This window comes from Saccostrea cucullata, unplaced genomic scaffold (genome assembly GCF_032062105.1).
Source record: "Saccostrea cucullata isolate Sc308-1 unplaced genomic scaffold, CSIRO_AGI_Scuc_v1 ctg3333, whole genome shotgun sequence".
Classification (NCBI taxonomy): domain Eukaryota; kingdom Metazoa; phylum Mollusca; class Bivalvia; order Ostreida; family Ostreidae; genus Saccostrea; species Saccostrea cuccullata.
The window spans coordinates 13,645-40,219 of record NW_026920460.1 but is presented as its reverse complement, the minus strand read 5'-3'; the positions used below and the strand labels follow the sequence as shown (position 1 = coordinate 40,219).

General features: G+C 33.2%; 1 protein-coding gene across 1 annotated transcript; it reads right to left on the bottom strand.

Moving 5' to 3' along the window:
* Window positions 1–5,534: 5,534 nt before the first annotated feature.
* LOC134249229 (fibrinogen-like protein 1) lies at window positions 5,535–6,226 on the bottom strand. Its single transcript, XM_062731603.1, has 3 exons — window positions 5,966–6,226; window positions 5,732–5,874; window positions 5,535–5,543 (listed from the first exon to the last, which is right to left on the bottom strand). The coding sequence occupies exons 1-3, from the start codon at window positions 6,201–6,203 to the stop codon at window positions 5,535–5,537; spliced, it is 390 nt and encodes a 129-aa protein (XP_062587587.1). The 5' UTR covers window positions 6,204–6,226.
* Between the last annotated feature and the right edge of the window lie 20,349 nt (window positions 6,227–26,575).

Below are 26,575 nucleotides of genomic sequence, written 5' to 3'. Positions count from 1 at the left end.
ATGCATACTTATATGTTCGGTTTGATATTCAGATGAAAAGATGCGGAAATGAAATCCAAAATTTCTGTGACCTGGAACTTCCCTAAAAGCTTCCCTTTTCACTTACGAATTTACAGGGTAAAATATACCCATCGGGCTATAACAAAATGTAATAACAAAACAGGTATTTTTTTTGTTTTAAAGAACTGTTAATTATAGTTAGTCAAGGTTGGTAATGACACGACAATATTTTAGAACGTTGTTTCTTCGTTATGCCTTTAACCATTTTTTGCTGCAGCAAACGTCGTAGTGATATATTCATATGCAGTGTTTTTGATGCGTAAATTTAATAGTAAAGGGAAAGAAAATTTCATTTAAGGTAGGACACAATAGATAGGCCAAATTTTTCCTCAAATTCAATTTTCCTGAAACTTTGATATTTTGTTCTAGGATACAAAATCTCTCTTTATATATGATATGAAAGAAATTCAACCGCACATATTTTGCCCACATAGTCTGAAATATGGCCTATCAGACCCCTGTAAGAAGATTGTAAAATCAGACATTAGACTTGAGAATGAGCCTTATTTTAGAATTATCAATTGATATACTGCGTGTAATACTTTTAATAAAGATATCCTTTTTCTTGCTTTAAGTTATTAAGTCAACTTGATACTGGAAAATTTGAGTAAAATATTAAGTAAAAATAGAACATATGCAGCGTCGGAATTGAAAATTCACAGGTAAATATCCGACAGTTTAAGTTTTCTTAAGAGAAAATGTATAATTCATGTATAATGTATAATTTTTTACAAAAAATCTACAGAATGATTCAAATGGGTCCTAGAATAAAATAGGTAAAAATAAAGAAAATTGAACCGGTGGTTTCAGATATTTTTGTGATCAAAAAAATTTCAATGGCAAAAAAAACTTTAAGATTCAGTATATGACGTCACAATATTTGACCTTTGACCTCTTGATATGACCTTGACCTTAGTAGTACATAAAGAATGGAGACTTGTTATATATGTGTCCAAATATCATTCCTGTACTATGTATGGAACAAAAGTTACACTGCATTTTATAACAGACTATCACATGCTTGTTTATTACACTTAGTTAGCATAAAAACATTCCAAAATGTAAGCCCCCAAGTGACCAATATATAGGATTCTCTGATTTTTTCACAAAATATGACGCAAACATGCCAAAACTTATTATTTTTCTTACAGGGATCATACATTGTTGTCAATATAGTAATTTTATTCTTCTTTTCTCTGGTACTTTTTAAGAAATGGGTTAAAATAGAATCCACGGGTGTTTTGTCCTACCTTAATTACTTAATTTAAAATCATAATTAAATGATAAGAATTAAATGTAATATTCTTCGCTTGATCGACGTATCAAAACAAATATTTGAACGGAAAACGTTTTCATCGATGCGTCATTTCTTTAATTAATTGCATAAATTATTTCAATAAGTTCAGGTGCATGTGCGTGAAGCTAACCATATCATCGAATCTAAACTATAAAGATATTTTAACATTATTAGGTCACTCAGGTGACCTATTACTATCCGTTTTCGTCCATCGACGTTCGACGTCCGCCGTGTGCTTATATTTGAACATTTTCAGCTTCTTCTCTGAAACCAGGTAACACATTTCACTCAATTTAGGTTAAAGCATCTATGGGTGATGGGGAACAGAAATGGTGAATTTCCCTGTCCCCCTGGGGCCTGAAGAACTTCGCCAAAACCACCTCCATGGAGCCTGCGGGTGGGACCTTAGCTACTACAATCAATGCAATCTTTTAAAATCTCCCTAACACCTGGATATCAAGCTGTCAAACTGTTGGCACGATTGTAATAAGCATTGAGTCCTCTACCCAAATTATGAAATTCATGGCCTCATGGTCAGGGGTTCTGATGGTAGGGACGGGCCATATCGATTATATAGGGAAAGTGCGTTATTTCTTTGAAAATCTTCTTTTCTGCTCCTGAGTATTAAACAAAAATGTTTAATGTATAGTTATCAAGAGAAAGAATGTCTCTTTCAAAATTGTGAATTTCATGGCTCCGGAGTTAGGGATTCTGGTGTTAGGGCAAGACTCTATTGGTTGTATAGTGAAAAAGCATTAACCCTTTGATTGATTGATTGATTGATTATATACTGTTTAACGTCCCTCTCCAGAATATTTCACTGATATGGAGACGTCACCATTGCCGGTGAAGGGCTGCAAATTTAGGCCTATGCTCGGCACACACGGCCTTTGAGCAGGGAGGGATCTTTATCGTGCCACACCTGCTGTGACACGGGGCCTCGGTTTATACGGTCTCATTCCAAGGACCGCCCCATTTAGTCGCCTTTTACGACAAGCAAGGGGGTTCTGAGGACCTATTCTAACCCGGATCCCCATGGGACCCTTTAAAAGTTTGAAATTAAGTTAACGGATTTAAATTTTTTGTAAAAATTGAATAAGTATAAGTTTATTAGTTATTAAATGCTAAGAACAACATTTCATAAAATCCTTAATATAAGAAATTTGACATACCATAAATATAGTCTTATAAATGGCATACTTATGAGATTTCGTTTTTCATAAATAAGTATATAAATGCCCCTCCCATCCCCATCTTGTCTACAAATGTTATTTGTCTTTCAAAATTCTTCTGTTATTTAGGAAGCAATTTCAGTTCGAGAAGGCGAACATTTTTTGTTCAGGGGCACTATTAAAAAAAGTCATCAGACGTTTTAGTGATTAGGGGTGACGTGCATTTAGTAGTTATGTTTTCTATATCATTCTAAATATCTGGAAATTAGAGGGGGTTCTCCCCCTCCGTATTAACGACTATGTTATTCTTTGTAAAAGTAACAATAATATTTGAAAAGCTACTGCAACAATTACTAAGGTCAAACTGCTCAAATGAGCGTAACTTATTTGATCTTTGCTTATAATGATGCAACACAGCATTCACCGTTTGTGATGTTTAAAAAGAAGATAAGATATCTTGACCTTCAGTTCTTTTGTATGACGTTTGAATGCTATATCTTTCCTCACACTTAATAAACGGAGTAATGCAGTTCATTTCATTGGTTAAATTTCGATATGCAAGAGTATGTTATACGTCTGAACATTTTTCTTTTAAAAAAAGGTAAGTTATTGACCAACAAGTTGATGAAACAAGAATATCAGCAGTCTCGTTTTAAGTCATCATTTCGTAGGTTCTATGGTCGACCTTGTCAGTAAACTCAATTTATCATTGAGTCAAATATTGACTGACGTTCTTCATACTAATTGTTAGTCCATTATTTATACACTGAATTAACGAAGGATATTGAGATAACGAACAGTATTCAATATCAAAGTCCAGAAAACAATACAAAATAGGCGCAGAGCAAATACGGACCTCTGAAACATCAAATGTGCCATGAAGGAGTGAACATCCCCTGCTGACCGGTCACACCCGCCGAGTGCGCCTTGTCACGATCGGGGAATAACGGAAAAAATCCTTTGTCTACCCAGTGTATAAATAATAAATAAACAATAAGTATGAAGAACGTCAGTCAGCATTTAACTTATTGATAAATACAATTTACTGACAAGGTCGACCATAGAACCTACGAAATACGGATTTTTTCCCGTTGTTTCCCGATCGTGACAAGGAGCACACGGCGGGTGCGACCGGCCGGAAGGCGATGCTTACTCCTCTATGGCATCTGATCCTACCTGTGATCTTTTGAAGGTTCGTGTGTATCAGAAATAAGTACTTCCTTCATTGTCAATCATTTTCTTCATGATATCATCAAATTGACAAAAAAAAAAAAAAAAAAAAAAAAATAGATGAAATTAGATTAAAAAAATATAATACAAATATATTAACACTTTACTGGATAATAAGCTTATACCAATATTATGTAGAACACAATAGAACTATATATCAGGAAATTTATTTCATTGTTATATAAGATAAAAAAAACCCATTGCTTTGTAAACATCGAAAACACCATTAGGATTACAATAATAACACCATAATCTATCATTGTAGATTTGACTTTGTATGTACATGTAAAAGTGACCTCACGATGGACTGAATGTCGTAATTCAATCACTAATGTTAAATAAACAACAAGTAACACGTCGTGAACACATCATAATTATAACATTCAGTTAGGCTTAATCATCATGAGAGTCCCTGTTATATCATCATCATACTCAAGTGGCGGATTCCATGACATGTACCAGTCTGAGGACGGGGACCAGGGACCGTTGAGGTTGGCGTAGGAACACCAGTTATACCACCACCCGCCGCCTCGTCCGTGTGTAGCAGCACAGTTAGTCCACCTACTCCTGTCATTGTCTCTGTCCAGGGTGGAGAATGACATCCCGGACAGACTGAGGGAAGATTTCCCTGTGTCTAATATTACGTCACCTACAGTAATCAGGGAAAAAATATCAGACGGTTATATACGTCAAATGATAAAATTTTATTTATATTTATTTAACATTACACAACCATATACATGTTTATCAAAAAGATAATCCTTGTTTATGATAATATAAAGCTGAGGACTGGGGTAGAAAGAAACACTCGATCTGTTGGACCGGAGTGTAAGCCTAAGGCCGTAGGCGTCAATAACATGCTTTCCATTCAAATGTAGTATTGCGTTTCTCAAATAAATTAGAAATCTCTCTCTCTCTCTCTCTGTTTATTGATTTTCACATATTTAACCTATTACTTACCCAATGTCCCGGTAGCTGGACCACCAAGATAAAGTGTTGTTTTCTGATTCATCAGAAACAGAGAACTGTTCATATCTTTCATACAAAGTGGTGCCATTTTTTAATGTGATGGAGACGTAGAGGGATGAGTTCCTTCCCTTTGTCAGCTCGTGAATCACGTCATTTCCTTCAATATGTCATTGTTCTAGTTTATTTATCAGGAATAAAAATGATAAAATATTTTTTTTTCATTTCAGGGTCACTTGGTCAAATACAACCAAATACAATTAAATATTTTTGCAGAGATGTCAGCAATCGACTTGATTTTAAGTTGCATTACACTTAAATTATAAGGAATCTTTATGATTACATGTATTTATAGCATGATTAGGTTTATTTTTATTAAAATTAAGAAACAAAGAAATCTAAAATTTTACTTATTACATAAAAGATCATATCGTAACAGAAACACACCTATCCAGTAAGAGTCAGCTGTATTCCCAAACCCTTTCTTGTATTCACCCAAGTTCATACTAATTTCTTATTTCAAAACATTAAACATACTTGTATGCTAACTTCACAATGGAGACTTTGCTTAATTACAAATACTTATTTTGCTTATTTTGTACTCTTTTAGTTTATATAAACCATGATAAAATAGACGTAAAGTCTAATAGCTTTCATTTTCTGATCAGTTTTGTAAGCTAAGTTTTATATCCAGATTCTGCTGTTCATTATGCTTTTCTTAGTTATATTTTGGAAAGAATATACATGTATTGGATTTTATTAACTCGAGGCTCCCATGTCTTCAACGTGTAAACTTAAAATGACTTCAGCTAGTTTAACTTTTAATAAAATGATATGCCAATAAAATGATATTTCATACTAATTCAAACGCCAGTTTTTATTTAGCCAGAAGGTGAAAAGTAGAAATTTAAAGATATTCAGATATCAAAGTATTATAATTTTAAAAGTAAGACATGGATTTTGTATCAGAGAGAGAGAGAGAGAGAGAGAGAGAGAGAGATCTTACTATCCACCCTCCGTCCCCCTTTTCCATATCGCAGAACACTTTTAGCCTGGTCTCGGTATCAAAAGGATAAATTGTATATACCCCAGACTGTTTGTGTCCGGTAATATACATGTAGAGATCCTGACAATCCACTAGTTTTAAACCTGAATTTAAACGAAATACATTTATGATAATGAATTGATCATATAAATGAATAAACAAATCAAAATTGAGAGAGAGAGGAGGTGTACTTACCTTTCTTGACGATTTGGACATCTCCATGCGTCTTGGTTACATCTTCCTCGAGTCTCCTCACCATCAGCCTGAGGGAATCTACAGGTTCTTGGATCCTCTCTTGTTGAATCAGACGTCCTCGAATTTGTGATATTGTCTCTCCATTACTGGCGCAGCAAGTGTTTTCTTTCGAGTAAATGTACTGAGAACTTGTACACAAGAAGCTGCAAGCAAGGAAGGCTGCCCATACCATTGCCATGTTTCAATTTTCTTGTTGTTTACGTAACTAATATTGTTTCTAGAATGAAGCGTTTTGGAATATAAGCAGAGCTTTATATATATATATATATATATATATATATATATATATATATATATATATATATATATATATATATATATATAGGTAAAATTAAAATAAAAAAGGCAACACAGATTAAAACGTTAGCGCTTTCATTACATCTTCAGACGTTTTACAAATGCATACTTTATCCTAACTGCAATGTCTTACAACACTATTAATACTTTAAAAATCATTATCTATAATTGAATCTGACAGCAAGCAATTAAATGCTTGCAGTTTGCTCACACCTTTGAAACCAAATCCGACATGTGTTTATACTCTTAGCCGGAGAACATCGAAAGGTTACACTCTGTGTGAAAGTTTTGTCAGAAATCAAATTAAATCAAACTGTTAAGACTGGGATTAAATTTTTGAATGAAGTATTTTTCTTTTTCTCTTCTTTCAGTTATATTGTCTTGAAAAAGTTTATAAAAAGGGAACACTTTAAATTGTCCTTGTCCGCATCTATCAATATGTTCGCTGAGTTTTATCTTACGGTACTCAAGAACTTGAATATGCTGTTTATGCACGCGAATTCTGGCTCTCAATGTGGTCCCCGTTTCACCGATGTAGAATTGGTTGCATCCTCCTCAAGTAATAACATATATTAAATTTTTGGACTCACATGTCATGTCTGAATTAATAAAGAAATCTTTTCCTTTGAAATTAAATGACGCTCCTTCTCTTAAAACAGAACACGTGCCACATCGCGGATCTATACACTTTGTCACGGATTTTGTTGATTTCGTTATTTTAGAGGGACAGAGTATTCTTCTGAGGTTTTTGGGCTGCCTTTTGCTGTTTATAAACTTGAATTTTGAAAGAACATTTGACATTTCTTCATCCGTTTTGAGAGGAATTCACTAAGTTATTTAGAACTTGTTTCCAATCCTTTTGATTGATATCAATAAACTACGTTCAAAACAAACAAACAAACAAACAATCCGTTTTGAGAATTTCGTTCAGATTTTGAACGATAGGTGTAATATTTTGGTTTTTAGGATTGTAAGTTGTGACTAGTGGTAATATTTTAATATTTTCCTCATCATTAGGAGTTGGATTAATTAATTCTTCTCTGTCTAATTCCTTTGCTTTTCTGATGCCGTCGTTGATTAAGCTTAAAGGATAATGTTGGTCTGTGAGATATATTTTCAATTCATCCAGACGTTGATTTCTGGTTTCCTCCTCACTTACTATTGTGCATATTCGTCGGGCTAGGTTGTAAGGTATTGCTCTTTTAATGTGTCGTGGGTGGGAAGATCCAAAATGCAAATATTGATGAGTGTCAGTACTCTTATAAAATATATCTGTTGCAATTTTTTTGTTTTCCTTACAGATTAATACATCTAAAAATGGTAATTGAGTAGAACTTTTTTTTCCATTGTAAATTTAATATCTGGGTCTAATTCATTTAAAATTTCATTTAAAATGTTCAAATCTGAATCATCTTTTTTTTTCCATATAATAAAACAATCATCCAGATATCTTTTCCAGTTTCTCTTAAGATATTCGCAAAATTCTGCATCAAGCTGTTCATTAGTTTTTTCATATAGTGCTTCTTCTAGGTATCCAAGGGTAAGTGTTGCATATGTAGGGGCCATTTTGGTGCCCATGGCTGTATCTTTCACTTGATGAAAATATTTTTCATTGAAAGTAAACACATTGTTCTTTAAAACTAATTCGGTAGCTTCCATTAAAAATTCTTTTGTAAACCGGTTGTCAATTTCATTTCTGTAATTTTCAATCCAAAAATTTAAAGCCTTGATTCCTAAGGTACTGGTTATATTGGTTTACAGATTTACTACATCTAAAGTTACAAGTTGTGTATTAATATCGACCTGTTTAGGTAGATGTCGTAAAAAATCTAAATCGTCCCGGACAAAACTTTTAACGTGTTGGCAGACAGGTTTCAACACTATATCTAGTAGATTGCTGAGACGTTGGGTAGGTGCTTCGGGTCCTCCAACAATCGGTCGGAATGTTAGATCTTGTGGATTTTCACAAACAATATATTCGGCGTTTTGTTTTTTTATAACTTCTTTAATTAATTTTGATTTGTGTATTTTAGGTAGCCCATAGAAACAACTTTCCTTATGGTCAAAATTAGTTACAAAATCTTCCTCCTTTTCTGTTAATACTGAGGAGTGTTTATGTAACAATTTCTTAATTTTTTGCATAGCTTTTTTATCCTGGTTTCCAGCAACTTCTGTGTAGAATTCTGTATTCGAAAGCATATGTGTTATCTTTCTTTCATAGTAAGCTGCGTTCATAATAACCACGGCTCCTCTTTTATCAGCTTCTTTAATGATGATAGTTTTATCGCTTGCTAAGGATCGTAAAGCTTTCTCCTCGTTTTTGGACAAGTTATTTCTTACTGATTTATTATGTGTGGTATCAAGCGTTAGACTTTGAAGAGTTTCACAAACAGTATCTAACATACCATTTCGTCCTTTTTTGGGATTGAAATTAGATTTATTTCTAAATATTTACATTTCCAATGTCTTTGTCCGAGATAAAGTTACCAATTGTAAATGTAAATTATTTCCTCATGAATGTTTTGGCGCGGTTAAAAAAAAAACACGTGTAGGGCGGGACAACACCTAGAGAGAAGCAGGCTTGGAGCCCGTGGACTGGCGGAATCAAAGCATGTAAATATAAGGAATAACTGTCAGATTTTTCGAATTCATGAAGATGATCAATGGATTGGCTTGTGTGATAATTTTATGCATAAACGCCTTCGGCGTTTATGCAAATTATCACACAAGCCAATCCATTGATCACTTCATGAATTCGAAAAATAAGACAGTTATTCCTTAATTAAATCCTCCGGTTCATTTGAGTCCGATTCATCACTCTCTGTGGTGTTAAAGTATTCTGCTAGTCGTAATCTACGTGTGTATTCTTTAATATCTTTTTTTTAACTCTTGTTTATTACTATTAGGAGTCGGTGTATATTTCAATCCCTTTGACAAAAGTTTTATTTCCCATTCCTTTAGTTGTTTACTAGACAAATTGATCACTTTTGGTTCTATGTATATATATATATATATATATATATATATATATATATATATATATATATATATATATATATATATATATATATATCCCCGAACAGGGTAGTTTAAAATTTAACCAATCTGTTTTCGTCATAAATATATTTTAATCACTTGTACAATTTTATTTTCCAAAACTATCATAGTGAACAATTTTGGTTGATTTTAAGTGATTATACAAAAGAACCACAAAAACTATACAAAAACACATACAACTGAAAGACTCAAAAGCGGCATAGTCACGAGGAGCCAATAATTACTGCATTTTAAGGAAATATCACTTACTTCATTTAGCAAAAAGAATAAGAACACGGGTCTTCAATTCCAAATATCCATGGTGTGAAAGCAATACGCTGCATCACATTTATAAAATACATATAATCCCAAAAATGATTTGACTGTGCAGGGCTGAAAAATTAAGTGGAAGACATGCGCTTAAAATTGGTTCTTTCCGAGAAAAGTTTTACAAAGGAAGATGTAAATAGAGAAAATGATCAGCTAAACATCATTATGCAGAGGAAAAATATTAATAAATATGATTTGTTAATTGAATGCTCAACATTTTCATTCCTGTACAACTTAAATTTTCCCTGTTCAATTTTCTACACCACGTTTCTTTCAGATTTCGCCCCCCCCCCCCCCCCCCCGAAAAAAAAATGAATTCTAGACTTATTTTACTCGCATGGAAAAAAAACCCAATACATTTGCTTCTCTGATTTGGATCTCTATCTGTACGCATCTATGATGATAACGTTTTTGAACGTCAAAGGAAAATGTGTGGTTGAAGAAAGGATGTGGGTTCCAAGTCTCCTTTTAACAAACTGGGTTTAAAATTATTTAAGTGGGGATGGGGACTTGGTTGGCTTGCCGCACTGCAATAGAAACTTGAGATTGAGGGGGTGCATCGCTACATACCTTACATTGAAAAATTCCATAGACACTCAGTGGAAATGGTGATGTCAACCCGAGCATAGTGGTATTATCGTGAAAAGAGTAACAGAAAGTACTTGAACTGAAAAGTCACAAGAACAAATTTAATACCATAATATCTTTTGTTTTTCTAATTAAATGTCGAATATAAGGTGTTTGAAATCGACTTTCAAAAGTTTCTCGAAATATGCAAAATTATTTGGATATGTACATAATTCGGTACCGTCGAATGAAAAAATCATTTTTTTTTTACAATGAACACGTTTTGAGATAAGTATCATTATAAAGCACAATTTAGGAGAGGATGCGTGTCACGTGCACTTATTAATGTTTCTTTGTTGGTATAACCTTACCAAGTAGACTGAGTTCGTTTTCGACGAAAAGCAGGCGAAAATAAAACATATATATAAGAATGAATAATGTCATGTATTTTGTAAATGATGAGAAGATATTTCTACATAATAGGGAGTTCTTGATAAACATGCTACTGATGTAATAATACACATGGTGCTGAGTGCAATCATGATAATACAATAGGACAATTGATATATACACAAAACACAGTGTGATAACAAAAGAAAGAGATTATGCAACACAGGGACCAAAAATACACGACAGTCATCATACTGCAAAAACCTATTTGAGTATATTTTGTCAACTTATGTAATTAGTTGGAAATACTCTTTAACCCAAACCTTTCTTGGAATTTGGGTAAGAAGAAATAAATAATTGTTTTCTAATTTTTGAGAGATTTGATTGTCAAGTTATTTGTGTACCCTCCCCCCACCCCGAAATATGACAATTAAACAACCCTTTTTCTTCCTTAAAACCTTCAAAGGATTAATACATACATGTCAAACAGACAAGTACCACTCTTTTCAAACGCAGGAAAAAATAATTGTCCAGTTAAAATTTGGAAAAATAATTTGGGAAAAATACATGAGAAAACAAGATGTGATTGTTAAGCACTATGCACTCGGCGTCAAATAAGCTCGACAAAAAGCTATTTTCAGCATATAGGCCACATTCAAGGTTACGAGGTCATTGACAGCAAACCTTGCTGTCATTTTAAACAAAACTTCATTAGTGGGGTATTCATACCAAATATAAATTCTCTACCTGCTATGGTCCAAAATTTTGACCAAAGTTGGAAAAAGCTATTTTAGCATATAGATCACAGACAATGTCTTAAGGTCATTGATCTTGGTGTCTTTTAAAAGAACTTAATTAGTGGATTATGCATAACACATATGAAGTCTCTATCTCTTACGGTTCAAAAGTTATGGCGAAGGGTAAAGTTGATAACAGACACAAACACAGACAAACAGAAATACAGTCAGTCAGACAGAAATGAAAAAAAAAAAACAATATACGCCCTAGATCTATCCATCCGGGCGCATAAAAATTGTTTCACAATCCTCATTCTTTTGGCATTAAAAATATCTGTGTAAAATAAACAGTATTAAAGGATGGTCCAACAAAAAAAAATGGAGTCAGTGAATTTGAAAAAAAATATTTCCCTACAAATCTGACTATACTAAAAGGCTCCTTATAGAACAATAAAAACTGGCGGGGGAGGTTGAATGGAGAGGTGGAGGGGGGGGGGGGGGTTAAACATACCTTCTTCGTACATGTAAAAAACATAGATTACATGTATATTTCTTCTTCCTAAATGCTTTGACGTCATTATCGAAATCATTTTTTTTCGCTAATAAGTTAAGTTTGAAATATTAACACGAAATTTTGTAATAACAAAAATGGCATGTGTCTTCTACAACGCAATATAACCAACAGAATGCAAAAAAGAAAAATGTACATTATAACAAGACAAATTCTAATTAGATGAGCCAATTAGTGAGGTAATTAGTATGAAAATCCTGTGTTAGTGAATAAAGGCGGCTCTTATATCTATACATTGTTTTCATTTAAAAATCATATCGGAACAACCACTTATGTAACATATAACTAACACTTCCTATGATTTTTCGAAGAATAAAAAACATCTATGATGAAAATATCTTATAAAGGTCTATTATAAGTCATCGAAAGGAGTAAGAATATTAAGAACATATATATCTTTATAAAACTCAGATTGGGTTTTAAAAAGTATTTTAAAAAATAAATAAACATAAAAAGTAAGATAGAAATTTTGAATTAAATTGATTTACAATGTATAAACGTTCCATATAGTTTACTGTAAATTAATTTTTATTCGCGTGCAATAATATTCGCGAGTTTCGTGATCTTTTTATTTTGCGAATATTTATCGCCGTGAAGCTTTTTTTATGCTTTAAATTGGTAGAAAATGATCATCGGTCTCATAAATAAATCGTGATGAATCGCGAAAAAAGATGACGCGAATAATAGTTAGTTTACAGTAAATCTATATTAACACTTATTATGCTACCTATCCGTTTGTCTCTATAAAACTAATATTTTCGCATAGTGTTTTAAGGATTTAAATAGCGTTGGTATACAATGTAATAGTTTACGGAGGAATAAATCAGATTAGCAAGTTCTTATCAAGTTCAATTATAAAAATTACCAGAATAAACTATATGTTGGAATATAATTTTGCTTAGCCGTCCGATTTTCATCGACGATGCTTGAATTCCATGTGTATAGATCCACCTCACACTTGAAAGTGTTTATCGTATGGACTACACATAGTTTTAAAATATCACGGGTTTCATGAGCGCCGAATGCTTATTAAGGACAGAGGAGACATTTTTCTAAGAGTTTGTCAATGAAGTATTGCTACTTAAACATGTTTACTCATAAAAAAAATGAGGTTCCTTACCAGGCATTTCTGCAAGATACCAGGGGTATTTTCTTATATAATCCTTTGGGGAAAAAAATTTCCAATTTCAAGTGTTTAAGTTTTTGAATTTTTTAAAAACTTTTAGAAAATGGTTTATAAATCAGAATGTTACTAAAATTTTGAATATTTTCCATACATTACGAAGATATACAAAACAGATTTTAAAGAACGTCTCGTCTGACCTTAAGCTACATGTATGCAGCCTTACGGCACCCATAAGGAAAGACGTAAGACATGGAGGAAAGAGAATAATTATACACGAATGTGACGTATCCAAATATCTTATCTCGCATATGAGAACCTGCATATGGACGATTTTGTAATAAACACTCGGAAAGTAATTAAGACAGCATCCATTCAATAAGATGTTTATGTAATGCTTAAAAGAAACTGATAATTTTCCGTATTTACCACGATATATCAAATTTTTAACGTTAGATTAACTTTTGGGATTCCTACCTTCTATCGTGACAGATTTTTAATCCCGCATAAAACGTATTCTAAGCTTTCGAGTTGTGTTTGTTCATGGTAGAATTGTCATAAATATTGTATTATTCTTAAATGTGCATAAACTTTACAAAGAGTTTGTTCTAAAAAAATCTTTTGAGCAAAAAAACTTTAAAACCACGTGTTTTATTCATTTTTTCATGGGTTTGTCCAAATGCTGCTATCTGATTGGTCAGAAGGACTAGCACCTTGTTTATTCTATGTACATGTATTTATAGCAGTTCACGGTTATCGCTCTTGTCTTCCATAATTAGAAATCCTCCCGACCTGTTAAATAAAACAAGATGTGTTTGTGAAACACTATGCGCCCGGCGGCAACAAATTCGAAAAAAGCTATTTTACCATATAGGTCACAGTTAAGGTCATTAGGTCATTGACCTTGGTGTCATTTGAATGAACTTAATTAGTGGTGTTCCTATCTTTCATGTTTCAGAAGTTATGGCGAAGGCTAAAGTTTGACTTTGGTGTCAATTGAAAGAACTTAATTAGTGACGTACCCATACTAAATATGAAGTCTTTATCTTTTATGGTTCAAAAGTTATGGCAAAGGTTATATTTTGCACACAAAAAGGTAGTTTTAGCAGGTAGCATTTTTTAGATATATAGGTGACAGTCAAGGTACAAGGTCGTTGTAATTTCAAGGAGCTGAATTATGCATACCAAATTTGATGTCTCTGTCTTTCATGGTTCAAAAGTTATTGACAAGATTTAAGTTTGCAGACAAACAGAAAGACAGACAGACAAGACAAAAAAATATACGCCCCGGATCTATTAATCTTGATGCATAAAAAGAAACAAAATAATTTTTCATAAATAGTTTCTTGCAACATTTTCCCCTTTGCTCAACTAAAAATCTTTAAAGCAATCTGTACATTTAACATTATTGCATGAAACAATCGAAATTCAAAACACAAACAAATATGACGTACATGTAGCACATGTAGTTTCCGGCTCGTGCACCATGTGACAGTCCCCTACTACTGTTTAATATAATGCATGCAAAACACGACACAAATATATAAATATTATTTTTTCTAGACCCTCATTAAAGACAATTTAACTTAAAAACAAATCTTTATATCAATATCATTGTAGAATTCAGGGTGGGGTAAGTGATGTTGATTTATGACATCTTAGTATCAATTAATAACAGACTGGAATACATTCATGTATTGTCTATATACTCATTTGTACTCTATGTTTGTAAGATGGAGTATAAACAATTTAATTCAAGGAATTGTGGTCCCTAGCTTTCGGTGTCTTTACGGGTGAGATGTCATTTTACATTGACATATTATGTATAATATGAAGGCCCTATAATATATATTTCATTTATGCATCGTTTTCATACAGGCTAATCTTCGGAAAGAACAAGTCAATGAATGAAATTTAGAAGTTTTTAATTAATGCATTATGTTTGTTTCTTTATTTTTGCATGTAAAAATGATAAACTATGCTGCTGATAACAGTTTGATTACCACATAAATGTCATGCAGTGGAAATATAAATTACCGAGAGTAAAAAATACGGAGTGATATTGACCCAAAATTACTGCATATTTCAGGAACTGCGTCGTAAATTGATAAGAAGTTCTCTTATTTATCAATAAGTATATGAAATCATGCTTTTTTAAAAACCTATACGGTAATATAAAATAATAATATCATATATAATGTAAATCATACTGATAAAATGATTACTGATAACTTGGAATGAAAGAGGAAAGCCTTTCGTTTATCGAACTATTTTTTATGCTGCGCAGATCTCCACCAGTATGATACTTCAACTGTTGATAGATTCTTTAATAATGGTGTATGCGTGCGGAGGTATTTTATTTGATTTATTTATGGCAAAAATAATTAAATTTTGATGTTTTCTACCAAATTACGTCAAGTTTATGCTACAAATATGGCTTCATAAGCACTTCCCGAAGTTTGTCTAATTCTGGTAAACAATAATGCAGTAAACGAAATCCATTTCTTTGACTCATTTTTAAATTCAGTACTTGGGGCATGATTTAATATTAGAGCACCAGTATGTATCATTGGGATACATATGAATATTCTTGTCAACATTATAATGTATATTCACCAACTTTTTATTGCTTACCCTTAGACAAGTTAATATTGAGCCAATGTTTTGTAATGTTTACTTGTTTACGTATTATTATATAGAATAATGCATGTGCCTGCTGTAATTAACAACATACTGTACTGCAGCTTTCCTCTGTTGTTCTTTTTTTTTGGGGGGGGGGGATAACACAAGCTTTCTCAGCTTATGCAGGTACAAGTTTCTTAAAAAAATTAAACAACCTCCATCCCTTCGGGCATCAAGGATTAGACTTCAATATATGGTCAAAAATTTCCTTGGGAAGATATCTTAAGAAATGAAACTAATTTTTAAAAATCCATGATTACACTCCATGATAAATATACCGACTTCAAGCGTTGCACTTCATGTGTCTTACGAATTTTCAAAAAATAAATTCAAAACTTAAAATTGCGTAAACTTCTAAGGAGTTGTCTCAAATTGTGCCACCATGACCTAACAAGTTAGATATTCATATTCATTCAGGTTATTCATGAGAAAATATAATTGTTTCCAAATAATTTTCCTTAAATTCTTTGCAAATGGGAACACTGTTTATTTTCCCAATAAGAACCTTGAATGTACATGAATATCTCTATTGTTAAGTCATAATACCACACTTCACTTAAACACTATAATGCAAACTATTTAGTTTTAAAAATTACAGTTGAATGGCGTTAAGTTGTGGCAACTCATCAGAAAAACAATGTAAATAAAACATATGAATTTATTTTTTGAAGATTCATGAGGTACTACAAAGCGTCACACCGGCATCCTGGAAGTGTCGTAGTTCATGGCCTCATGAATCCTTAAAATTAAGTTCATTTCTTGAATGAATTGTCCTCGAAATTTTAAAGAATCATAGAGAAAAAATATATTAGAAATATTAAAGAAACTGTTCTGATTTAAGGTATCTTCTAAAAATTTGAAAAGAATCTTTTCTTAAATGAATTGATTTCAAAAGAATTCATTTTTTTCTACCACGGCGTTTCAGAAAAAGTTAATTATGGTTAAGTATTATTAGAATTTATCGTACACATAAAAAGGCAGGTTTTATAAATATTCATTTAATTAATAATAAGATTGATAAAATTAAAACATGAAAACAGTACAAAAGATAATTATAACAAACTGAAATTAGAGTAACAATATTATTAAAAAGGATTATAACAATAGCTTCATAACATACCGGGACTTCATCAAGAAATTTAAGGTCAATAACATTACTTTGTAAGTTTCGATACACCATTTGGAGTAGACTAATGACATAATCATCAAACAGGATAGATTTGACTTTGTATGTACATGTATAAGTAAAATCACAATGTCGTAATTCAATAAACAATGTTAAATTATCAATAGGTAATGCGTCATTAACAAATCATGTGACGTAATCAGTGAGGTTTAATCATCATGAGAGTCTCCGTTATATCACTACCATTCAGAAGTGGCGGATTCCATGGCATGTACCAGTCTAAGGACGACCAGGGACCGTTAAGGTTGACCCAGGAACACCAGTTATACCACCAACCTCCCCCTCGTCCGTGATCTACAGCACAGTTACCTTTACCCCATCTGTCATGGTCTCTATCCAGGGTGGTGAATGGCATCCCAGATAGATTTTGAGGAGCATTTCCTGTGTCTAGCATACGATCACCTACAGTCACCAAAGATAAATTATCAAACTTTCATCTAATCCAATTAAATTCATTCCTATTTATAATACTTTATTTATATTTATATATTTACATATGCAAATGTTTTCCTTTATATAGCACTATTGAAAGCAGCCGTATATAACTGTATAAATACAGGTACGGGGTCAAGAGGTCATAGATGTTCGTATGGATAAACGTTCGACGTAATTTCTCAGTGACGTCATAAAGGGTCGACGCGCGTTCAGTGGATTACATACATGCCGTTGGGCTTGAAATATAAATGCATTTCACACGTTAAAAGTCACAATCAGGCAAATTTAAAGTATGAATAAGTCACAAATGTAAATATAAGTAATAAGGTATCATTTTCTGAGTGTTATTGGGATGTAAAACGGGTTGACACATGATCAAATCTTCCATAAAGCCCTTCGGGCTATATGGGATTTGATAACGTGACCAACCCGTTTTACATCCCAATAACACTCAAAAAATGATACCTTATTTCTTAATTAATATTACATTACCATATATATCAAATCAGATAATCTCTGTTTGTGACAAGTAGGTGAATTTTATTCTCATTTTTTTCGTATTTGCATTTTTAAAACATAACTGAAGTAGAATCAACTATATAATGACCAGGACAATGGCTTGATATAAAAATGTATGATTGAGGATATTTTAAATTAAGTGCTCCTCAAAGCTCTGAATAGTGGGCTTGAATGTAATAATTTTGTAATATCGTAAAGCTATACAGAAATTACAATTAAGGCACAGTACACACACATGTACATCTACCTTCTCTTCTTTTAACTGGTTTCCAGGAAAGTGTGTAGTTGTTTCCCTAAATAGAAACATCTTACTCCCTTCTTCCTCTCTCTCTCTTTGCATTAATAATAAAACATATTTAACTTATAATATATAACGTACCTAATGTAATTGTGGTCTACGTTGTGTGGTCTGAAGTCTTTGAATTTTTTCAATTGTCTCATCATCACTGGAACAGTCGTCGTTTTCATTCATATAAATGTACTGAGAACGCAGCACAGTTAAGGTTACAGTAAGGAGGCGGGGCCTAATTTGTACGGGAAATGTTTAAGTACTATGACGTCACACATAATATTAGGTCTTCAAAATACCATAAAATGAAATTATTTGCTATTTCAAACAGCCATATAGCTGTATACTACATACAAACTTACTATTACATCCAGCTTTGTCGTTTGTTAAATCTCACAAAACAGTATATAAACGATGCATCGATCGCAATGCACTTGTCAATGTGACGTCATCTCGCAAAAATGAAGCAGTTTGTACACAGTGAGAGGCTGATAAAGTCACATTTTGTACAATGAAAAATGTCTTTTGTTCTCAAATAAAATATTATTCGAAGTAAAATAAAAAGCCGTTGATTTGGATGTGATGTCTATTTTAGTATTTAAATTATACACTGTACGTGCATTCTCCAGACAAGCGATACTGAGTGTGTTTGTGTGCAGAGAGAAAAAATAGGAAGAGAGAGAGATTTATTGCAAGGGCACACCCTCAATGTATCTTGTCAAAATTTTACACATAATCTAAAGAAGCAATAAGATATTTGAAAAGTGCTGCGAACCTCTTGAAATCTTGCAAATAAATTAATTATAGCTATATTTAATGTAGTTGACCAGCAAAATACTCAACCTGCCGTCAAACAAATTAAATTTTACCAATTAAAAAAAGGAATCTATATAGGTTCGCAGCACTTTTCACAAACTACATATAGTGTTGAAAAGGATTATAAAATAAACTAAGATTTTTAACTTGGTTATGCCCTTGCAATATTGAAATTTATGGATGACCTCTAAACTGCAAATATAATTGCTAAAGTCAAGTGACGTCGACATCAAATGACAAGTCTAAATAAAAAATCCAAATGTCCCATACATGTAAATTTATACCACATTACATACTTTTGATATCCGTGAATTCCTAATAAGAATAACCCATCCTAATAAAGTATGTATTTTTTATCTTAAAAAATCGCCGATATTTCCATTTGTAACCTTAACTGTGCTGCGAACGTGTGCACAAGATACCACATGTAAGGAACACTGCCCATACTATTGCCAATTTTAAACTTTTTTGTAGTCTTAACTAAAGCTTTTATGGAATAAAGCGGTTCTGGAATATATGCACACCTTTATATATCTCTAATCAGAGAAGTTTAAAATTTAATCAATGAAATAATTCAATACCCTCCTAAAAAGTCACTTAAATGTCAAGCACAAAATTCTGCAATCAAATAATATTTGAAACATATGATAAAGCAAGTATCAGGCGCATTTTTTAGATTATAATGTTTGAAACATATGATAAAGCATGTATCAGGCGCATTTTATAGATTATTCCGATTGTACTCTGTGAAATTAACAGTAACAACAACAGAGAAATTGATGAGTATATCATAAAGACAAGTACCACTTTTTTCATGCTTAAATATGAGTTACAAATTTTTGATACTAAATATATCTGCATAAATGCTTTGACGTCATAGTCAAACTTATAATGCCCGAACTACTCAGTTAAATTTAAAATAACTAACAAGGTTTCCAATGAAAAAAATAATAAAACATTTCTTCCACGGAATTCAATAAACAGAGTGCAAAATAAATTACATGTATATCTAAAGTATTTAAGCAATGAATCGTTATTTTTTTTTAAATATATTATGGTCTCATAATTGCAACAGGGTGTGCAAACAAATTTAACAACACGCGTTATGAAAACTTGTTTGCACACATCGTTGCAGTTATGAGACTAACTTTCCAAAAATAATGATTCATTGCTTATATTTACAGTTTTTAATTATTTTCTGCCTTCACTGCAAATATGATTTTTTTTAAACCTACGTATTATCCTTTGTGTAAGCTGGTCAATTTGAGCGTGACGTTGCGCTTCCTCGGCGTTCAGTGATTATAAAGTCAAACTTAAACGCATGCTTTAAGCTCTTGGCACCCTGTCTGTGTCATGGTGTTTTGAATGCCAAAGATTTGTATTCACTTTAAATGCAAAAAGATTTAATGTAAATAATTGTTTTTTAAACACTGAACCAAACTTTTAAGTGTTTATCAAACTTTTTTATAAGTTATAAAAAGAAATGCATACAGTAAATAGTTTCTTTAATTCATAGTTAATGATGCATATTTTCAGTTTGATGTTTCGTTATTTTCATAAGATGCAACATTCTTTCCAGTTTGGATATTCATGAAAGTTTAGTCTATATACAAAGAACACATTTTGTGGTTTGTATCATTATAAAACAGATATCAATATAGACGGCGTGTCACGAACACTTATCAATATTTCTTTGTTTGTATAATTTTCTAAGGAGAGTGATTTCAATTTCAGAGAAAAACAGGCGACAATAGAACACTTGTAGAGGAATAATAATGCCATTTTTTTAAATGAAGGAAAGAATTATACAAAACAGGGAACCTTCATAAGCATGCCAGTGAATTATTATAAAGCCAGAATTAAGATAAACCGCATGTCACGTGTACATATCCATGTTGCTTTGTTTCTACAACCTTGTCAAAGAGACTGATTTCGATTTGGGAGAAAAACAGTCAAAAAAGAACATTCATATAAGAATGAATAATGTCATTTATTTTGTAAGTAATGAAATTATGATTTTACAGGGAGTCCTTAATTAAAGTATTATTGAAGTGATAATACATTTGGTGCTGTCAGTGCAACCATAAACCCCCTATTATACACGGAATCAACATATATATATATATATATATATATATAAAGCACAGAGAAATTCACTTTTACAAGGATACCCACTTCCGCCCCAGCCCGGGGTTGAACTCTCGACCTACGGAATCCGTCTCCTAGCAGTATAGGAACAGTGCGTTAGACCGCTCGGCTATCTAGGCAAGTTAAAAAACTTGCTTTCGATGCCGATGGAATTCTCACAACGCTGCCCTACACTACACGGTCATTGAGAATGGAAGTGAGATACAGTTATTTGGACATTAGTTTTTAGAGGATTGTTACCAATACATGTTGTGATGAAATTAATTTTATTTATAAAGCACAAATTACAACAACTCTTAAACTAATATAACTGCCCTAAGCGAAGGAATATTAATATATAAAGCACAGAGAAATTCACTTTTACAAGGATACCCACTTCCGCCCCAGCCCGGGGTTGAACTCTCGACCTACGGAATCCGTCTCCTAGCAGTATAGGAACAGTGCGTTAGACCGCTCGGCTATCTAGGCAAGTTAAAAAACTTGCTTTCGATGCCGATGGAATTCTCACAACGCTGCCCTACACTACACGGTCATTGAGAATGGAAGTGAGATACAGTTATTTGGACATTAGTTTTTAGAGGATTGTTACCAATACATGTTGTGATGAAATTAATTTTATTTATAAAGCACAAATTACAACAACTCTTAAACTAATATAACTGCCCTAAGCGAAGGAATATTAATATATAAAGCACAGAGAAATTCACTTTTACAAGGATACCCACTTCCGCCCCAGCCCGGGGTTGAACTCTCGACCTACGGAATCCGTCTCCTAGCAGTATAGGAACAGTGCGTTAGACCGCTCGGCTATCTAGGCAAGTTAAAAAACTTGCTTTCGATGCCGATGGAATTCTCACAACGCTGCCCTACACTACACGGTCATTGAGAATGGAAGTGAGATACAGTTATTTGGACATTAGTTTTTAGAGGATTGTTACCAATACATGTTGTGATGAAATTAATTTTATTTATAAAGCACAAATTACAACAACTCTTAAACTAATATAACTGCCCTAAGCGAAGGAATATTAATATATAAAGCACAGAGAAATTCACTTTTACAAGGATACCCACTTCCGCCCCAGCCCGGGGTTGAACTCTCGACCTACGGAATCCGTCTCCTAGCAGTATAGGAACAGTGCGTTAGACCGCTCGGCTATCTAGGCAAGTTAAAAAACTTGCTTTCGATGCCGATGGAATTCTCACAACGCTGCCCTACACTACACGGTCATTGAGAATGGAAGTGAGATTTGTGCTTTATAAATAAAATTAATTTCATCACAACATGTATTGGTAACAATCCTCTAAAAACTAATGTCCAAATAACTGTATCTCACTTCCATTCTCAATGACCGTGTAGTGTAGGGCAGCGTTGTGAGAATTCCATCGGCATCGAAAGCAAGTTTTTTAACTTGCCTAGATAGCCGAGCGGTCTAACGCACTGTTCCTATACTGCTAGGAGACGGATTCCGTAGGTCGAGAGTTCAACCCCGGGCTGGGGCGGAAGTGGGTATCCTTGTAAAAGTGAATTTCTCTGTGCTTTATATATTAATATTCCTTCGCTTAGGGCAGTTATATTAGTTTAAGAGTTGTTGTAATTTGTGCTTTATAAATAAAATTAATTTCATCACAACATGTATTGGTAACAATCCTCTAAAAACTAATGTCCAAATAACTGTATCTCACTTCCATTCTCAATGACCGTGTAGTGTAGGGCAGCGTTGTGAGAATTCCATCGGCATCGAAAGCAAGTTTTTTAACTTGCCTAGATAGCCGAGCGGTCTAACGCACTGTTCCTATACTGCTAGGAGACGGATTCCGTAGGTCGAGAGTTCAACCCCGGGCTGGGGCGGAAGTGGGTATCCTTGTAAAAGTGAATTTCTCTGTGCTTTATATATTAATATTCCTTCGCTTAGGGCAGTTATATTAGTTTAAGAGTTGTTGTAATTTGTGCTTTATAAATAAAATTAATTTCATCACAACATGTATTGGTAACAATCCTCTAAAAACTAATGTCCAAATAACTGTATCTCACTTCCATTCTCAATGACCGTGTAGTGTAGGGCAGCGTTGTGAGAATTCCATCGGCATCGAAAGCAAGTTTTTTAACTTGCCTAGATAGCCGAGCGGTCTAACGCACTGTTCCTATACTGCTAGGAGACGGATTCCGTAGGTCGAGAGTTCAACCCCGGGCTGGGGCGGAAGTGGGTATCCTTGTAAAAGTGAATTTCTCTGTGCTTTATATATTAATATTCCTTCGCTTAGGGCAGTTATATTAGTTTAAGAGTTGTTGTAATTTGTGCTTTATAAATAAAATTAATTTCATCACAACATGTATTGGTAACAATCCTCTAAAAACTAATGTCCAAATAACTGTATCTCACTTCCATTCTCAATGACCGTGTAGTGTAGGGCAGCGTTGTGAGAATTCCATCGGCATCGAAAGCAAGTTTTTTAACTTGCCTAGATAGCCGAGCGGTCTAACGCACTGTTCCTATACTGCTAGGAGACGGATTCCGTAGGTCGAGAGTTCAACCCCGGGCTGGGGCGGAAGTGGGTATCCTTGTAAAAGTGAATTTCTCTGTGCTTTATATATTAATATTCCTTCGCTTAGGGCAGTTATATTAGTTTAAGAGTTGTTGTAATTTGTGCTTTATATATATATATATATATATATATATATATATATATATATATATATATATATATATATATATATATATATATATATATTATGCAAAGTTATTTTTACGAACCTTGTACACATATTATGCAGAACAAATTAATTATTTACTTTCATTCATTTTTACTTCTGTTCTCATTTTTAAACTTTTGGATCGTTTAAGATATCCCTAGATACTTTACTACCGGAGATGTAAACGAGGTGTCTGAAAGAAGTATGGTGACATACGTCGAATGTGTATAAAACAGGTCATACATTGATGTGGGTATTTAGAAATTCATGTCAGCTTTGACGTATAAATGAAAGGGGCCAAGAGACATATGTATATTGACCTTCTGTTTACATATTTCAAATTCAGCCTTTATTAAAAAAAAATTGTTATTAATGAATTGAACTAACAATTGAACTAACATGGACACTGGTAATACATGTATACACTAACAAGGACAAACACGTATTGCCAAAGGCTCCAGTGAGCTTTTCTGATCAAAATTTGTCCGTTGTCTGTCGTTGTCGTTGTCGTCGTCGTCATTGTCGTTGTTGTCGTTGTTGTAAACTTTTCACATTTTCATCTTCTTCTCAAGAACCACTCGGCCAATTTCAACCAAACTTGCTACAAAGTATCCTTGGGTAAAGGGGATTCAAGTTTGTTCAAATGAAGGGCCACGCCCTTTTCCAAGGGGAGATAATAATGAATGAGTGAAAAATTAATGGCATTTTTAAAAAATCTTCTTCTCAAGAGACACCGGGCCAGGAAAGATGAAACTCATGTGGAATCATCATCAGGTAGTGTAAATTCAAGTTTGTTCAAATCATTACCCCCAGGGCAAAGGTGGGGCCAAAATGGCCGACCCAAGTTTTACATAGGAATATATAGGAAAAATGTTTTAAAAAAAAGATGAAACTCATATGGAATCATCCTCAGGTAGTGTAAATTCAAGTTTGTTCAAATGATGACCCCTTTGGGTAGGGTGGGGCCTAAATGGCTGATCAAATTTTCACATAGGAATATATAGGAAAAATGTTTAAAATTCTTCTTCTCGAGAACCACTGGGCCAGGAAAAGTGAAACTCATGTGGAATCATCCTCAGGTACTGTAAATTCAAATTTGTTCAGATGATTACCCCTGGGGCTAGGATGGGGCCAAAATGGCCGACCCAAGTTTTACATAGGAATATATAGGTAAAATCTTTAAAAATCTTCTTCTCGAGAACCACTGGACCAGGAAAGATGAAACTCATATGGAATCATCCTCAGGTAGTGTAGATTCAAGTTTGTTCAAATCATGACCCCCAGGGGTAGGATGGGGCCAAAACGGCCGATCAAAGTTTTACATTGGAATGTCTAAGGAGACCTTTAAAAATCTTCTTTTCAAGTACTTTAAAACCATACTTAGTGATATTTATAGGGAATAATCCTCAGGTAGTGTAGATTCAAGTTTGTTCAAATCATGACCCCCTGGGGGTTAAAATTCAAGCCCCCCCCCTCAGTAAACTTTTAGTTCTGATCTGATCTTTTTCCTAGTCAATTGCTCAGGTGAGCGACGTGGCCCCTGGGCCTCTTGTTTTATTATGGTTTTAATGTTTTCCTGTAATCCTATAATTTTTTCATATATAAAGGATAATTTCTTTGAAGTAGAGTGTTAATCAAAAGCGTCTGGAGATTCTGTAATCTGTATGCTATAATGTATTCTTGAAAAAACTATACAGAAGTGTTTATTACTTATCTTTTAGCAATGATATGTGTCAATCTGTTTTTGGATATTTTTTATGGAATCCTGTATTAAAACCGATTACAGTGAAACAATTAACACTCTTCTTAAAAGATTTAGTAAAAATATCCTAGCAGAAATTTGAAATCCACAGTTTAAGCCCTTTTACCCCTAAAATTTTATTCAAAAATAAAAATACAGAAGGAAGCAGAGTTCTGTTCTTAATATGGGCCAGGAATTTATCACCCACGCGTCTAAAAGATAGTGCGCATGTCTACCATCTGTGTTGGACCTGCAGCTGCCCACAAAACCACTGATACTAATTTTACCTATACTTCACCAAAGTCAAAGCTACATCACTAATTAATATAACGTCCTTTGGGCGTTATAAAATTTGATCACGTGACCTAATTCATGTCATACCCCAATGAAACTCTAAATATGACACGTGTATCATTTTTCTTATACCTTTTCTCAAACCTCGTCCTGAATGCTAAAAGTAATTTATACAGCCTCATTACGAAGATTCATAATTAATAGCTTTAAAATAAAATGTTATCTCGGTCAATTGTATTGTATATATCAATCTGTCAACTGTATGCAACAGTTGACTGCAGTACTCAAAAGTCTCACTTCAAATTATTTTTTTAAATACCATGGTATCTAGACGAAAATTGTTGAAAACAAATTCTAAGGTTAAAATTCCATATTTATTTCTCTGAATTTTTTTAATGATCCCAATCACAGGACTTCCTTCATGAGAAGAGGGCAGTTATCTTTTTATATCAGAATGCTTAAAAAACGACATCAAAGTCGCAGTATTATTTACGGTTTTTAACCCGGAAGTATTTGTTGATTAATACATTTTGTGAACACATTAAGAGAGAAAGAAATAAAATTAGAATGTCAGGTTTAACAAAATGTACATTAAAAATACTTGTAACAAACAACAGGTGTTCATTCCTGCCAAAATAAGATAATCAGGAAATCTGCATTATTGGAAAGAAAAACAAAAGAAAATCAGCGATGA